Here is a 16,948-nt window from a genome sequence, read left to right on the forward strand (position 1 = left end):
AAGACAGAGAACACCAAACCTGTGCAAGAAGTGTTCTAGTGAAATTCTTCAGGTTATTGTTGAAACTAAAAATTGCTGGATGATTTAACTTCAGAGAAAGAAGGCACAAAGTAAACATGTTGCAGTTATCTGAAAACTTTATTGTTTAGCAAAAGTAGGTCTCTTGTGCTGCTTGCTGTAACGCTGCTTTGAGCTGTTAGTAACTAGAAATGTCGCAGCACCACTTACGGAACATGGACCTGGAACGTCGTCAGCCTTCAGGAATAATCATCTTTTCTCTCAGAGAATATTAGTTAAGCCTCAGTGACTAAATAAAGTATTAAACTCCTAGGAGTTAGTTAAACAGTTCCTAACTCCGACACCTGTAAGGCCATGAGCTGCGATCCGAACGCTGGTCCGGTTCTTAAAGTACCGTTTAATGTAGAACTGATCTGAAAAGCTACTACAACACAAAGTGCTTCTTCATATCATAGATATGGTAATAATCATTTACATTTGAAGATTTAAATCAACATAAAGTTACAAAAATTGCATCGTGTTTCAGGGTTTGTTAACAGTACAAAACAAAGTGGGTCAGGAAACCTCAAAAAAAGTTTCTGGTCCAAATTGAACTCTGAGTCCACTAAATCAGAGACTCCTCCCTCAGTGATGCTGGGTGATGATGATGATGATGATGGCGATGATTCGAACAGCAGCAGTCACAGCGGCGTGACAAAATAGTCAGCAGGTCTCTGATAGGTGTGTGTCTGCATCTGTTCCTGCTGCTGCTGGATGATCTGCCGGACCTCCTCCTCCAGCTCTGGCGGGATTATTAGCTGGTCGTCGGGGTCAGGCTGGGTGGGGGCATTGAAGTAGCCCCCCTGCTTCCTGATGGGGGCGTCTGCCGCTTCCTCAATCAGATCCTGGCTGCGGCCCTGGCAGGCGACGGAGCCGTTGGCCCGCGCCCGGCGGCCCAACGTGGCTGAGCGGGCCTCCTGGTTCGGGGAGGGTGGAGGGACTGGTGAGGGAGACGGGGATGTGAGGTTGGGAGGTAAGAGTTCGTTACCGGGGGTGACGGGTTTGTATGTGCTTGTGGTGTTGGAGTGAGTGGAGCCGTGCCGAAGCAGGCAGTGGACATCTGCCTCCACCTCCACCCGGCTGCCGTTGGAGAACACGCCGGCGATGGGCTCCTCGTCCTCACTGTCCAGCCCGTTATCCGACAGCGCACCGGAGAACTGCCTCTGGAAGCCGCCGCCCCCAGCAGCAGGTCGCCGCGCACCGATCCGGCCCTGAGCGTTCAGATGGGAGCTCAGTGGCTCCGTGGGCGGTGCCGGTGGCTCCTCGGAGGACGCCGTGGAACCCACCTCGCTGCTCATCTCAGAGGTACTAAACTCGCTACTCAACTCACTCACGGTTCCAGAGGAGGTGGGCGGCAATGGAATCCCCCCATCACTGCCGGAGGTAAAGGGATGCAGAGTGGGCTGGGTGGCGGGCCCAGGGCTGGGTGGCGGAGGGGGCGGCTCGCAGAAGCAGCAGCAGTCCTCGGTGATGTTGAGCTGGACGACGACGGCGCTGAGGCTGTCGGAGCAGCCGTAGCTCTGGGCCAGCGTCGCCAGCTTCTTAGCCGCGGTGAGAGCGTCTGGAACGTTCCGCACGGCCTCGATCGCCTCGTTGGGAGACAACAAGTCCCACAATCCTCGGCTGCCCAGGAGGAAGAACTCATCCTGAGGAGTGAGCGTCACCGTGGAGATGTGTGGGCGGGGTGTCACAGAGGGACTGAGGAAGGAGTATCCCATCATCCTGGTAGAGTCGGTCACACCACTGACCTTGTTATCCTGCAGAGACAGAAACAGACATGATAAAAACACAGCGTCCGATCACACGTAATAAGAATAATAATTATTATTGTAAACTATGTTTAATGTACCAAATAAGGGCGTAATGTTTGAGCAATGGAAGAAAAATATTTTGAATGAAAGCAAAAATTATGGAGTTTTAACCTCACTCAGCAAGTTCATAGTTTGGAAAAACTATGAACTACCTTAGATTTCAACCAAGAGTTTAAGAACAAATCATGGATGCTTCCCTCGTTACCTCTGTGATGACGGCGTTGTGCTGTCGGACCCTCTCGTACTCTGTCTCCTCTCGGACGGAGTGGACGTTGGACAGCAGCAGCGCTCTCCCTCCTCGGCACAGTACGGCTTGGCAGCGGCCCACGTTGGCCGCCTTCAGGGTGAAGCAGCTGCCGGGCTCGCCGGGTGCCACGGAGTCGTGTCTGATGTGACATAATGCTGCCGAGCCACCCATCCTCTGACCGGCCGTGCCGAGCTTCCTGTAGAAACCACAAAAAAAAAAAAAAAACAGCGTCAACAACCAACCGTTTTCTTCTTTAATGAGGAATCTGGTGAGGTTTACCGCTGCATGGTGAGAAAAGTATTGGTCATGTAGTCTTCCTGCTTCGGCCCTCGGTGCAGCTCCTCAGCCAGAACATCTCCCATAGTGCACTGCAGCAGGTAAGGCACCTCGACGTTCTTGTCTCCATCAAAGACGCCATAAAGAGCTTCTCGCATCCCACAGAAGGTGTCCTGGGCCAGAGCGGCCACACACAGTCTGAGGACAACAACGGCTCATCAACAGAGATAAGAGGATAGAAACACTTCTAACTCTAGACATTCTAAACAAATGGGTGTAAAATAGAGCCAGTAATTAAAGACTGACTTGTTTTTGACTCCGGAAGCCTCTGTAAAGCCGTGACTCCACACCGCAGGGACGCCGTGGCTTTCGCTTGCAGCAGAAGCAGACGGAGACGGATCCACCCGAAAACAGCGGATGTTGCTGCAAAAAGGAGAAAAAAAAATAATTTAAAGACAGTTCTGTGTTTGAAGGTTTCTGCTGAAGATTTTCTGCCCATACTTGAGGAGTTCCAGGCTCTTGTGGTCAAGGTTGAGTCGAGGGTTTCCGGTGAGGTCGAGCTCCAGGAGTTTTGGGGGAAGAACCTCAGGCAGCGTGACCTCGGTCAGCTCGTTGCAGCTCAGATCGACGCACTGAGAACGGCATGGAGAGAGCTCAACATGAACGTCGTTCTTAACAGATTCTCCAATTTTAAATTCCTGCCTTTGTTTGGATGTTTAAGGACTTGGACAACAATCTAACTACAGCAGTTAACTGCTTTAATTTTATCCAAAGCTTTGGGTAATGTGAATGAGTGGAACATATAACATGTTTGAAAACAAAAACATTCAGTATTTAATGCTTCTGTAAATTTCATTGCTAAATGAAAGTTATTTTATGGATATAAAAATTAATATTTTCAGCATTTTTGAAGCACGATGCCAGGATTCCTCTGACGAACCTTAATTTCGGGCAGCTGGAGCACCTCTGGGAAGGTGTTGATGCAGTTGGAGTGGGCGGACAGCGTGTGCAGCCGCCGGCAGCTGAGGATGGTGGTGGGAATGGCTCTCAGTCGGTTGCCACTCAAGTCCAGCTCTTCCAGCAGCTCCAGCCGAGCCAGTTTGCTGCAGAAGGAGGAGAAAATTCAGAAACTCAAACTCAAAGAGTGACCTGCATGATAACTGACCTGCTGAAACTCTAAATGAATAATTTGATATATTTACAGAGACATTTTTATTGCGTTGTACCTGGCAGTAAAGGTTTGCAGCTGGTTGTAAGCGAGGTGCAACACCCTGAGGCGGCCGTGTCCTGTCAGCAGAGGGATGCATTTGTCTGTCAGGCTGTTATTGGTCACATACAGCTCCTCCAGGCTGCTGCAGGAGTCATCTGACAAGCTGGCTGCAGGCAGATCCTCCAGCTTATTGGCCGATGCATTTAGGTAGCGCAAGCTAGGATGAAATCCGGAACACAGAGTAATTACTACACTTGAAATTTTTAACAAAACAATGAAGAAAGCAAGAGAAATGCGAGAAGAGATCCACCTCTGGGCTCTGAAGAACAGGCTGTGGGGGAGCTCCGTTAGGTGGTTGTGTTGGAGATCCAGGACCTCCAGCTGGGAACTCTCCAGCCTATCAGGGAGCGTGCTCACGTCATTCCAGCCTGCCAGGAGCTTCCTCAGACTCCCACTAGAGAGCAGCCTGTCACACAAACACAGTCGGATCAGGCTGTGGACTGTAAAGCTGTGAGTGGAACTCCAGTTTGTTGCTAAAGTTCAATGAGTTTAAACACTCAAGCGGGACCAGCAGAGAACAGAGACATGTTTAACACAGCTGGACCCAGATTCATGTTTCCATGTCTGAAATGAATCATGTAGATTGTGGCCAAACAGACAAACTGTAAGACTGTAAGAGCCTGTTATTCTTTTCTAGGACAGAACAAATGTGCAACTGTGCTGATTTTTGACAAGAAGGTAAATTTATTGTTGACTTTTTGCTTACCTACACAAGTATACAGAATAAAATATCCACAATAGTGTTAAAATTCCTTAATTATGGTTCAAATCAGTAGCTAGATGGTTGAAACTTGGACACAAACAGGAAAACGTCTTTAAAAAACAAGTGAAAAGTGGTTTAGTGGGGTTTGTATAAAAACCAACCAATTTAAATGAACTCAACCAGTTCAGCCATAAAATTTGGTCAAATGTTCAGCCAGAAATATACCAGAAGCTTGTTCATTGCTACAAACTGTGCTGAATGTGCAGGTTCCAACTAAGAGACATTTAACCAAACATTAGTTAGGATTTATGTTTCTATTTCAGTCTCTATGCATAATTTTAATCCTGAGTGGATTAAAGAGAAAAAAACAACTAGTTTCTGCAAAGAGGTCATTTGGTTTTTTTTCTTGACAGCTGAAAGTTTTCCAGGAACCACTACGGTTTTAGGAATCTTTAACTCAACCTTTCATCTTATTCTGTTCATTAGACCTTCTTTGGTCGCTGTGTGTGTGGTGTGTTTTCGTGGCACTCACCATACGGGCAGCTCGGTGACGCAGTTATGGTTAATGTCCAACACCTCCAGTCTGCTGCTCTGACACAGCCAGTCTGGGACACCTCCCAGCTTGTTCCTTTAGGAAAACAAACCCAGTCAGCGCGCAGTATTTACACACCGTGAATAAGAAAGCGAGGTGCTGACATTTTCCCTACCTGCAGAGATCCAGAACTGTGAGATTCTCTGGCACGGGCTGCACCTCCAGCTGCATCAGCTCTGTAAACACAGGCACAGCAGTGTGTGAAGGCGATGAGTCAGGCCTCGTCAGTTTAAGGTCTTGTGGTGATATAAGTGTCGGTACCATTATGACTGGCGTGCAAGATCTTGAGGGCGTGGCCGCTGACTCTGAGAAGGGAGAGAGCGTTTCTGTCGCAGCGCAGCAGCTCCAGCTTCCCCAAGCAGCTGATGTCCAGCTCCCGTAGGCCTGCGTCCCGCACGTCCAGCTGGATGATGTGCAGCAGCTGCTCCCAATCAGCCACCGTCACTTTGTCAAGCCTGTTCAGCCTGAATTACAGCCATAGGGAGAAGAAATTATACTGTTCAATTTTGTTCAACTGCAGTTGTAAGGTCAAGCACTTTTACAAACTTTATACAGAAATCAGGCACTTTGGAAACCTTGAAACAGCTAATTGACAGAATTTCTAGTATCATAAAATGTAATTATTAAGAAATGAGTACCGTAACTCTTTTAGTCATATTTTCATTTATATGTTAAATAAGGATTCCTCATCTTCCAAGCACTGTTTTAAACAGTGATTGATCTTCTTACCTGACATCTACACATCGAGTGTGCAGCCATTGCAGCCCAGCCACGTCCAGGACAGACAGCCGGTTCCCTGCCAGGCAGAGCTTTTCCAAGCCTCGGAGCTTCTCCAGGACAGGAGGGACACTGCTGAAACAGTTGAAGGACAAGCCGAGGTAGGTGAGGTTCTCCAGAGAGCCCAGCTCTGCAGGCAGCGAGCTTATAATGTTCCCATCAAGGAGGAGAGTCTGCAAGCTGGCCACAGGACGAGAGGTAACAGTTAACACAGAGAGCACTGAAGACCCAGATCAAAACAGTCAGGACTTGTTTTCCTATCGAATCCAAATATATACTTATGATGAGCTTAGAACAAATATAACTGACATAATGTCTCACTTCAGCCTGATTCACGATGATAGAAGCAAAAGTTGATCAATTGCAGCACTGATAACTCTAACCATCTGCTCCAACTCTTTGCACATAAAGAATCTGAGAGCATGTTAGTTTTGCACAAATTGAAAACGTAACAATCTTTAAAAAATTTCAAATTTCTAAATGTCAGTTACAGAGCAGTTTCTTCCTGTGCCTCACAGGAAATTTACTAACAAAGTCAAATTTCCCATTTTGTGGAACCCAGCCATCTGTATAAATAAAATCTAACTAAAGAGGACTGCAGTACATTTCCTTTACAAGACAAGTTACAGCTCCCTTTTTCTCTCTCTGTTTTCCACCACTGAAAACATATACATAAGATATTTTTTTCCTACAAGATCCATTAAAAATAAAATGATGGTTTTGTTCAATGTAATAACAAAGGGAAAGGGTTTGATCTACTGTTGGCTACAATGTTTATTTCATAATTAAAGTAATCTAATGTAACTATAAGGGAGTCTTTCTGTAATTGGTCATGTTTTACACATAAGAAGCAGAGGTAATAGACTCATTCTTCAAATTAGATTCCAGAAAGGCTTCATATATTTCTTGATCTGGCATAAAGCATCAAGTTGCATCCTGGATGTAACTGGACCCAGTGACCCAAAAGGACTAAAAAGAGCAGCTGTGCCATAATCTAACAGCATCTTCTTCATTCAGTAACAACTTCCACACCAAAGAGTGTGGTTACCCTAGCTTGGTGTAAAGTGTGGTGCATTCCCTGACAGAAGAAAAGTTCTGAATTTTGCATTCTGGCAGAGTGATAGTTGATAGGGACGGTCACCCCTAAAATTGTTCCCGATCAGTTTTTTGTTTTTATATTTGTGATGTAACACCACGTTTGTCTCACTCATCCAAGTGTGTTTGTGCAGACTAATTTTTTTTTATTTAGCATATCACATATTAACTTATTAAAATCTAAGACTTTATAATTTAAAATTACTTGTAATAAAACAAATTCCACTGTGGCAGTCGTGGTGCTTTCATGTTCCGCCGTCCCGACCTTGGTGTGTTGTTAAATATTAACTCTTCTGAGAATATCTACAATATCTGACAAACGGGCCTCTGGAGATCAAGTTGGTTAAATTCCTAATGCAGCGACAGAATCAGCATGACTCTGCACTGAAGCTGGAATCTCTGCACTGTCAGGACACATGTTTGGTTTTCAGCCAAATGCTTGTCTAATGGACAGAGGGATTATTCTGGACTGATGCCTCAGCATCAAAGTCTCTGTCAGCCGCATGCAGGTCAGTGAGGAAACATTCTGCGCATGTGCAAAACGGCGCTTCAATGCTCACTGCGGCCCTCACTTACTTGTTCATGGTCGCAACTTCTGCAGGCAGACAGGAGAGACGGTTTCCAGACAGGTTGAGCTCTGAGAGCGAAGTGATGTCGCAGAGGACCAGAGGAAATTCAGACAGAGCGTTATTTGACAGACTCAGGCTTCTCAGTTTACAGAACCTAAAGTGCAAAAGAGAAAGAGATAAGTGAAAGAGGGGAGGAAAAACAGACACAGAGTTACACAGATATTCATTTTTGCTATCATAAGACTCTATGACCTTCTTCTAAATTATTAATAAAAAATTGTTTTGTTTCTAATTTAATAATTATAATTTCATTAAATTTCTTTGATAAACAAATTCACCACGCATTTTGGCTTAAACCTGATTGGCTCAAACAATCAGCTTGAAAAAAATTTAGAATTTCTAATTGTTTCAAATGTTTTTTTCATTATATATCCATATCTATTCAGTATTTTTGATGAAAATTGGCTAATTTTTTCAGTTTATTCTTGTGTTGGTTCTTTTATTCCATGCAAATTGTGCCTCCCTTACAAGCCTAATCTGATCCAGCTTTATGGTCAGACTGAGGCTGAAAGACCTTCAAAGGGGAAAGTTACTAGCAATCCATAGTAAAAAAAAAAAAAAAGAAACTGGTGGAAAACCCTTCGTGGGAAGTTTGTATTTATCCAGAAACAATAGTGGTGTACATGTGAATTTGAATCAAGTAAATGTCAGCCTTCAGTGTGGAGCTCATTTGACATTAAGTTATAATAAAGAGAGATGGAATTTGAACACTGATTGGAAAATATCTGCTTACAGCAACGTTTTACCAAAATTCTGATACTGGCTGTGGATAAGCTAGCTATTAGCGGATTAACTGTGGCTAGTTTCCTCTATGTGAACAATTCTGAGAACACACACCAGTATAGATCTGTAAAAATGTCTTCGGCTGAGTTGTTTTTATTCAAAACAAGTAGTCAGCACCCCCCACCAAATCGACAGCTGTGTACACAAACTGTAAGATGAGCCCCGAAGCTCATCTGAGGAAGAACATCTTTGATGGAATCCAACCGACACGCTGCTTTCAGCACTTGCATGGTGGATGACAACGTCTGGAAACGCTGTATTATTTAGAGCAGGCTGGAGTTGTTTCTTACATTACAATTATACTTTCTGTTCAAGTTTCAGTTTCTATTCTGACCAAAAGCGAACAATCAACTTGTGGTTTGAAGAGGGAATTTTCCAAGAGTGCCAGGTTCAGTTTTACCAAGTGTTTATGTGGTTTCCCCAAAAGTAGGATTTTTCATGGAAAAACTGAAGATCTAGGTTTTGAAATGACATTTTTTCCCAGCTTGGATTTTAGGGTTAAAGGGCAAAAGGATTCCTAAACCTCACAGGAGCTGAACATCGGTAACTAATTCAGAATGTTGACCTAAATACAAAGAGATGCCCCCAGCCCCAAGAGGTCACATGATGTCATGTCTGTATGTCATCTCTACTGCAGCATATTAAGAACCACAAGAGCATTGTCTGTAATTTTAGCAAAATTGCTTCCTCTTTCAGGCATGTGGCATCTCCCCCAAAAAGAAACAGAAAACTGCAAACAGTTTCGTTAGAGTGTTGTGTGTGAGCTGAACAGTCTCACCTGGTGAGTGCAGGAACACCTTTATGCAGGGACATGAAGTTGTTCTTGAGGTTGAGGTGTGTTAGGTCCTGGCTGTAGAAGAGCTGAGCGGGTAATTCCTCCAGGCTGCAGCAGGACAGGTCCACAGAGTTCACCCTCTGGGAGGCGATCTGGGTAGAGACGGGTCGAGAAACGCGACTTAAAGGCCACGAGAGAAGCTTGTGACATCCAGCTGAAAGATCAATCTTTAAAAATTAAAACCAGTTTTTGTGAGCAGAGAACAGAAAATCGTTGGTTTAAGATGACCCCGAAACATTATGAGGGAAGTTTGACAAAAATTGAAACATTTCAAATTGTGAAGCAGTTCAGTGTTTGGAGTTTGTACCTTGGAGGCCATCCTGTGCCAGCGCAGGTGCTCGGCGTACGAGTCGTAGCTGACGTAGTAGATCTGACTCTGGGGACCGGCAGAGCTAAAGGCCAGACAGTGGCTGTGCCTCTTCACTTCTTCCACCTGAAACAAAGGAGGCATTTCAGTTCCCACTGTAAACAAGAAACGCAACTCTCCACCTGATCGAGGGATGAACCAGGGTTGTTTATGTACACAAGCTATCTTGATGCTTAAAGGCAACCAAAGTCCAAAGAAACAATAATATTTGTCCAGAAAATATTGAGAGCTGTTACTCAAGAATTTGAACAATTAGAAAAAAAAAATCTAACTTTCGAAGGAAAAATATGCAACTCCCTCTCACCCCCCAAAAAACAAAAGGTGAATTAAGTTGACAAATTGAAAGGGAAAGTGGGTGATAAGCACCTAGGCAAATCTAATTAAACAGGGTGCAATCACACCAGCCCTGTTTATTCCACTGGAATACAAATGTGGATGCATTCAAGGCGGCGCTCAGAATCTTCTGAGGTTTTTGTGTTATTTCCATTTTTGTGCAGTGCCACCACAGGCATAGAGGAGTAACAGGCTTTTCAATGAGTTTATTTAATTTGGCACAGTGCAGTGCGAAAGCAAACTACACCACCTGAAAATGTAACAAAAGTTGCAGCTTTGGTCCTCAATTGAACTGAGTCTACCAGACCACCAGGTGTGAAAACACCCTTACACTCATGCCACAGGTTAGATACTCCTGAATAAAAATCAGCAGAAAAGATCTCACCTTTCCTCCGATGAGGGGCAGGATGTGCATCTTGCCCGTATGGGCGTGTTTCACCGACGACACTATGAGGCAGGTTCCACTCAGTGTGACCTGACGCTTTGACCAGCGGTTCACTGGCAGTGCCAGCTTCCCTTTCCGCACGTTGAACACCCCAGAGAGCTGCACACGCTCAGAACCCCCCACGCTGCGAGGCTTACCTGTTAGGACAGAGACAGGAGGGTTAAATGACACTGAACAGGATCATTAATGATCAGACTTACCAGCAGTTGAGAGCTTTTATTTATTTTTTTAGTTCTTTGGGATGTTGTGAATTATCTCCCTCTCTATGGGCATCACTTTGATGAAAAGCAGAGTTGTTATGCAAGAGAACTAAAGCTCAATAGGCTGCCACAATGAGCAGTCACTCAGATGAGATTTGTTTGGTTTTTAAGCATTCATAAACACAAAACCAGAGTGCAAAAAACTTCTAGGCTAGCAACAGTTCCTGCAGTCCATTTTACCCTGCGTGTTCAAATTTCTCTGCACTCACATCCACTATGTACCCTCTACTAAAACTGTCAGATCAAATTCACCAGGGAACAAGAGAAAGTGAGACCCATGAAGGGCCTGAACCACAAAGAGGCTTGAAATCAGATTAGCTTGTTACGTAACGTCTTACAACAGCAGAACCTCCGTTCTCCTGGCTGCTCTGTCCACCGACAGCGGCCCTGCCTCGACACAGAGGGAGGGCAGCCACAAGAAGGACCCCACTCAATGAGCTGCACTTCCTTTTCTTTAGAGAAAATCGTGTGAAGCGTGAGTATTTCAGGGTGCTGAGTAAGAGGCAGAAAGCAGAGGCAACAGTAAACACGAGCTTATGTGTCAAAGTACTTTTTCTGTTAAGATTTTTTTTTTTTTTTTTGCCCATTGAGCAACAAATTAGGTGGATATGAAGATATTTTTTTACACACAATGTAAATATCTCTCCCCCTTCTTTGTAGACACATACAAAGGTTTAGATCATGGATGTGGACATAAAGGAAATTAAAGAAGTTACATGAAAAAGCTTTGCAAAAAACATATTGAGCCAAAAGCAAGATCTTTGTCTGATTTGGTCTTTAACAAGTCCATTCAGGGAACACTGACTATCACACAATCAAACAACTTGCTTTGCCATAAAGGCATTGTTGTAAATACAAAAAAAATTATCATGTTTGTTCCAATCTCACAGAGTATACATGATTTACTTGGAGCATTTTTAAAATAAACTCTTGCTTTCCACCTAAAAGCAAGAGTTTCTTGAATTTGAATTAATGTTCAGATTTTCAGAAATCTACTAAGGACACACACATTAACTGTTTCACTGGACTAGTTGAAAACTTAATAATAAAACATATTGTAAGCCACCAGTGTTGCAGGGTGGGTACACACAGGAACAGAAACACTCTAAACTCTGCTGATGCAAGACAACTTTTGAAGCAGTTTGCTTTAAATAGACAAAGCCTGATGGTTGAGTCCAGAAAACCTAAAAGATGCGCTTTTACTGCATATTTCAAAGCACAATGGGGTTAAAAGTATCTGCTTTCTTTCAGATGAACATTTGAGGTTTATTCTATTGTGATTGACAGGAGTATTCTAGCTGCTGTCATCCTGTTTCTATTTGAACAATACAGTGAATTATGTGTTGCGTGGATCCACCCTTCCCAGGGCGGTGTACACATGATATGTTTTGTTGTTACATGCCCTTTCCTTCCTTCTATTTTTCTGTTTAGAGGAAATTCTGCCTCTCATCAAGCAATTGCTAATTTTTCAACTGAACCTTTATTCCAATTCCACCAAGTATTCAACGTCCTTCTTCCCTTTTGCGACAGAACGGCCAGAAACAACTTTGCCTCCAGATAGCGTTCAATTCCGAGTTCAGAATAACCTGCGATAGGAATAACCTTGTGGATTATAGCAGCATCCTCTGGATGGAGGAGGAGCCATCACCTCCAGCTGTCTCAGAGAGATCCGAAACACTGAGGAGGTGAAATCCGAGTTCCCCTAAGGTCACTTTTCTCTTACTGTCAGCACTCTGCGAGTTGGTATGACAGAAAGCGATGTGTGCACATGGCGCTTTGCTGGTGGAATTTGTGCTGCATCAAAATCCTTTAGTAGGTGTGGTTTGATTCATTCTGGGATGTTGATTTCTGGCTAACAGTACATAAAGATTATAATCTTCCAAAGAACTTTACTTCTTAGTTCTTCCCAAAAACGAAAGAGGCATAAATTACTCAGGAGGATGGTTGATTACTCAGCAGGATGGTTGATCACAGTGAATCATTGTCACCTGATATCATCTCTGAGCTGTTTATCATGTCAGTCACACATGTCGACCTCTCCCGGTTGCCTCACACAACTGCTGTATCTGTAAGGTTCCACCAGCACAACTGTAATTCAGGTTGCTGCAGATGTCCAAGACTGTTGTGAGAAGCTGGCTTCAAAGTCTGACAGCTATTTAAATCACTGATGAAACCAAAACACAGGGCCCCCGGTATAGCTGAACAAATGCTTGAGACCCCTCTAAAAATGCTTATAACTGTCTGTCTTAATAATTCAAACACAACCACTGTGGAAACCATGTTGGCACTAACACAGAAGGTAAGGTTCACGATCTTTCTTGTCTTCCTTCTAAAAGAACTGGCTGTACAGATTTATACAGCCAATCAGTATCAAGCCAAATGAATGGTGCACCTGGAATGGTGCACATAAGAGTACGCAAAAGAAGCAAGCAAAAGAAAAAAACTGAATCAAGGTGTTAGGATATAACAAAATATTAATATCAATATTACAATCATCATGCTAATGAATGAATATATTGAAATTAAATTCATAATAGTGCTGTCTTACAGGTATTTATTAGTGTGATTTTGAGAGATAGGCATGCATATATGATGAGTGAAATAATAGGAGAATGTTGGCAAAAAATCTGGTTTAAAGTAAGAATTCTAAGTTTAACTCACTAGAATACATATCTAAAAAAACGTAGGTAAACATGATTATTACATTCCTATTCTATTTCTAACAGTAAAAATATTTACTAAATCTAACATAAAATAAAAAAAATTCAACTTTGCATTCAATTATTCATCAAAGCAACTGTCTCTAATTTAATATGAATACTATATATAGAAATATATCTGTATCTATCTATCTATCTATCTATCTATATATATAAACTCTTATGCAATAACTTTAGCTGTCAAAATAACATGTACATATTTTTAAATACCCAACTATTATTTTGATGACTGCATCTTAATGCTCTTCATATGAGAACATTGCCATATTTACAGTAGAAAGGAAGATATTTTCTAAAGACAGATCAGTGCAACCTGCTTTATTTATTGAACACCTCTGAGTGGAAAACATGACAATATTAGTTGCAATCAGGCACTTAGCCCCTGATTATATAGCTCCCTGTTCTTTGTTGATAGTGTAGAAAACAAGGTCAAAAAAACAGTATCCAGTTGTGCTAATCCCAAAGGAGATCATGGATGTTTTTCCCTATCCTCTTACCCGGATTATCTGCAAAACAGGTTTGTTATCAATAACAAAAACAACAGAGGGGCTTTAAGAAGAGAAGCCTGCTGTGTAAAGACTGAACATCGGTCTTCAGCGCATTGAGGGACGACACCTGTTACTTTCTGATGTGTCATCTTACTGGGCCACAGACAGAGGGGCTGGAGCTGGTTTAAAGGCACAACACTGGGTATTGTGCGGGCAGGACAATTGCATACACTCATTTCACAGTTTCAATGACCAAACACAAAGACGGTACTCACAGTACACTGAGAATGGATAAACAATGACTGAGTGGAGACAAACCAAGCACTGCTCAAGTGGTCTGCAACAGCTTGGGTCTCTCAGTGCTTAACATGTAAACATCGAATCAGCCCTTTAGTTACTGCAACAGATTGCAATCAACCCGTTTCTGTGATACACAAAACATTTCTTACCAAAGTAGAAGCGTATAAGGCAGCCGACTTCAGGATTCATCCCCTCCTCCTGCACCCTCCACTCGTCTTCGAACCCCAGATTGGTGAGGTACTTGTTGAGGATCTGCAGAGGCCGCTCATCATCCCCCAGCCGCCGCACGACTCCCCCATGCAGCTGGATGAAGAGGGTCGGGGTTGGACAGGTACAGAGGGGCTCGGGCCAGTCTCTGCCGCTCCCAGGGATCTCCTGGTCAGGCCGGACAGATGGTTGGCTGGTGAGAGGCCGAGATAGAGAACTGCTGGAGCATTTGGAGGGAGCTTTGATTAATTCGGGGTTATCTACAGTGTCACTTTTAGTATCATCATCCTGGTTATGGGCTTCTGAGGGCAGCTGGTCTGCTGCAGAATTGTCTGTCGAGTGTGTTGGGGAGGAGGTGAGCTCCAGCTCATCTGAGGAGCTCTCAAATGGGTCAGGTCCCTCTGTAGCACTGTCACAGCTGGGACTCGGCACTGAGGAGTCGACACCCACACCCAGGCTCTCACTGAGGGAGTCTTGGTGCTCTGTGCTCCTGGGGCCACCTGGGCTGAAGTCCTCACAGGTGCTGCTCTCCATATCTGAACCAGAATATGCCCCAAAACAGTCTGCAGCACTCTGGCTCAAATCAATGCCAATATCATTCAAGCAGATCTCAGATGAAGAGTTACTGTCAGTTTTGTCATCAATAAAAAAATTTGAGGGCATTTTAGATTCAGGACAATTTTTTGCGTTTTCGTTCTCCTCTAATTTAGGAGTTTTCACATCCACAGTGTCCATATGTCCATTACTATCTTTACAAAGATCATTTAGGTCAGAAGATACAGCAGCGGGTTTGCAGTTTATTCTCAGGACTGCCCCAGATTTACTTCCCTCCAGCTTAATGGCCACCTCTATTGCTGTTGTGTCAACGGTGCAGAGCACTGGGCGCGGAATGGAGGGCGTGAGCCAGTCGTGGACGTGGATACAGCCTCGCCGGAGGTCCGATCTCACCCATGACTTGTCAGAGGCCTGGAGCTGCTTCGACTGCTTCTGTCGGAGGAAAGTCTTCCTGTCCAGGCTGAGGGTGCTCAGCGGAGAGGCTGAGGGAGTGGGGTTGGGTGCCTCGACTGAGGACGCCCCAGGCGGAGCCCCCAGAGACAAATTCCTCTTGTGTCTGTGTCGCCGCCTGTTCAGCAGGGAGTTTACCGAAGTGCTGCTGTTCACCGACGTCAAGCTGTACATGTTGGCGGTTTTGACGACGGGGATGTTGCTACCTTTTCCCGTAGCGTTGGCAACTTGGTTCTGGTAGATCCCGTTTCTTATCGCAATTTGGAGAAGGGAGGTGGCTGCAAGTCCCTTCCCAAAGAGTTTTGCCTCGGCGCCCCCACCCTCATCCTCCACGATGGAGGGTCTCTTTCCAGGGGGAAGAGAAGATAATCCGCACGGCTTTACGAAGTCCCCGCTATACTCTAGTGTCCCCTGTAGTGCTGATGAAGCCGAAAGCGTTCCAGAGTCGTTGTCCTTCCCACTTTCCATTCTGTTAGCAAACCACGTCAGTGGCAGACGAACAGCCCGCAGGTGAACGCTAGGGTGGGTTAGCTTCCAGCAGCTGGCTCGGTCTACTTACTGGCTTTGCGTTAGCTTAGCATGCTAAGGTACTGCGTAGTTGTTCCAGAGAGTTATCCTGCTACATCATCCCATTTCATCAGGCGGCCGTTAGCTCTCCAACAGGAGCTAACGGACTGACGCGGAGAAGAAAACTGGTCTCTAGCTGTTTGACATTAGAGCTATGGCGACGAAAAGAAGCAGCAGTTACTGATAGAACCCGGGAGATTGACGGTCAGCGGCTGAGCATGGACAGGGCGGGGTCTCATTGGATATGAATTATGATGCATTCAAATACGAGCAAAAGGCTCGGGAATTTCATACACACATAAATAAGCACATGACCCCGTACACTGTGGGAAGTACCTCTGGGTGTTTATTATACCGTAATTTAGTGAAAGCAACAAGATCCCCAATTTGTCAAGAAATTGCACTTAGCTTACACTAAATTTAATTATAAAATAAGTATATATTTTCTTATGTTTCACAGTATATCATAAAGTTAAAATTATATTAAGTACGCAAACAATTGTACATCTATTTATGTTGTAATAATACTCTGACAAAAATATATATTGTATGACTGACAACTGCAGCAACCATAATTTTTGCATTTTCTTTATATAAGATCATAACACCAACTTTAAGAAAATTTCCACTTAATTAAGGATTTCTGCTACAGAAATAAGACAGTGATGGTACCATGGCTTGAAGTTACAGTGGTTTGTCAAATGATAATATATAAAGTTATATGAAGAGAAATAAAATCGACAGAAACAGTACACAAACTCTTTAATTCACAGACACGTTTATTAAGACACTTGTCCTTATCTTAAAGAAGTCGCATTTAAATCATATTTTAACGCCATCTAGTGGAATAAATGTTAAATTATTACAGGTATACTAGCAGTGGTTTTTAAGTGAAATAAGAATTGATTTATTGAAAAATTATCACCGTAATTTTATTTTTTTTCCTTTCCTACCTACAATTACTGTAGGTATTGTAACTTATACAATAAAAGTGTATAAGATTTTATTGTTTTTATGATTGTTTTTAATTCTATATATTTAAAGCTGTTTTAATACTTTTAAGTATTTTAAAACTATTATTATTATTATTATTATTATTATTATTATTATTATTATTATTATTATTAGTAGTAGTAGTAGTAGTAGTAGTAGTAGTAGTAGTAGTAACAGTAGTTGTAGTT

General features: G+C 43.4%; 1 protein-coding gene across 1 annotated transcript; it reads right to left on the reverse strand.

Moving 5' to 3' along the window:
* Positions 1-119: 119 nt before the first annotated feature.
* LOC122837971 (PH domain leucine-rich repeat-containing protein phosphatase 1-like) lies at positions 120-16,007 on the reverse strand. The gene is made up of 17 exons (XM_044128195.1): positions 14,138-16,007; positions 10,161-10,357; positions 9,383-9,508; positions 9,019-9,167; positions 7,405-7,551; positions 5,686-5,913; positions 5,218-5,420; positions 5,072-5,132; positions 4,897-4,992; positions 3,912-4,067; positions 3,618-3,818; positions 3,332-3,494; positions 2,893-3,023; positions 2,698-2,814; positions 2,395-2,589; positions 2,074-2,311; positions 120-1,814 (listed from the first exon to the last, which is right to left on the reverse strand). Exons 1-17 carry the CDS (start codon positions 15,666-15,668, stop codon positions 699-701), a joined length of 5,055 nt encoding a protein of 1,684 aa, XP_043984130.1. The 5' UTR covers positions 15,669-16,007; the 3' UTR covers positions 120-698.
* Between the last annotated feature and the right edge of the window lie 941 nt (positions 16,008-16,948).

The sequence above is a fragment of the Gambusia affinis genome, linkage group LG10 (genome assembly GCF_019740435.1).
Source record: "Gambusia affinis linkage group LG10, SWU_Gaff_1.0, whole genome shotgun sequence".
Classification (NCBI taxonomy): Eukaryota; Metazoa; Chordata; class Actinopteri; order Cyprinodontiformes; family Poeciliidae; genus Gambusia; species Gambusia affinis.

What these genes read in the sequence shown, in the direction of transcription:
- LOC122837971 (XM_044128195.1), bottom strand. Translation starts at nt 15,668, where the DNA reads ATGGAAAGTGGGAAGGACAACGACTCTGGAACGCTTTCGGCTTCATCA. An exon ending in GGCACAGGATGGCCTCCAAG is followed by an intron (nt 9,168 to 9,382) that starts GTACAAACTCCA and finishes GTCTCTACCCAG; the next exon opens with ATCGCCTCCCAGAGGGTGAA. An exon ending in CTGCAAACCTTTACTGCCAG is followed by an intron (nt 3,495 to 3,617) that starts GTACAACGCAAT and finishes CTCCTTCTGCAG; the next exon opens with CAAACTGGCTCGGCTGGAGC.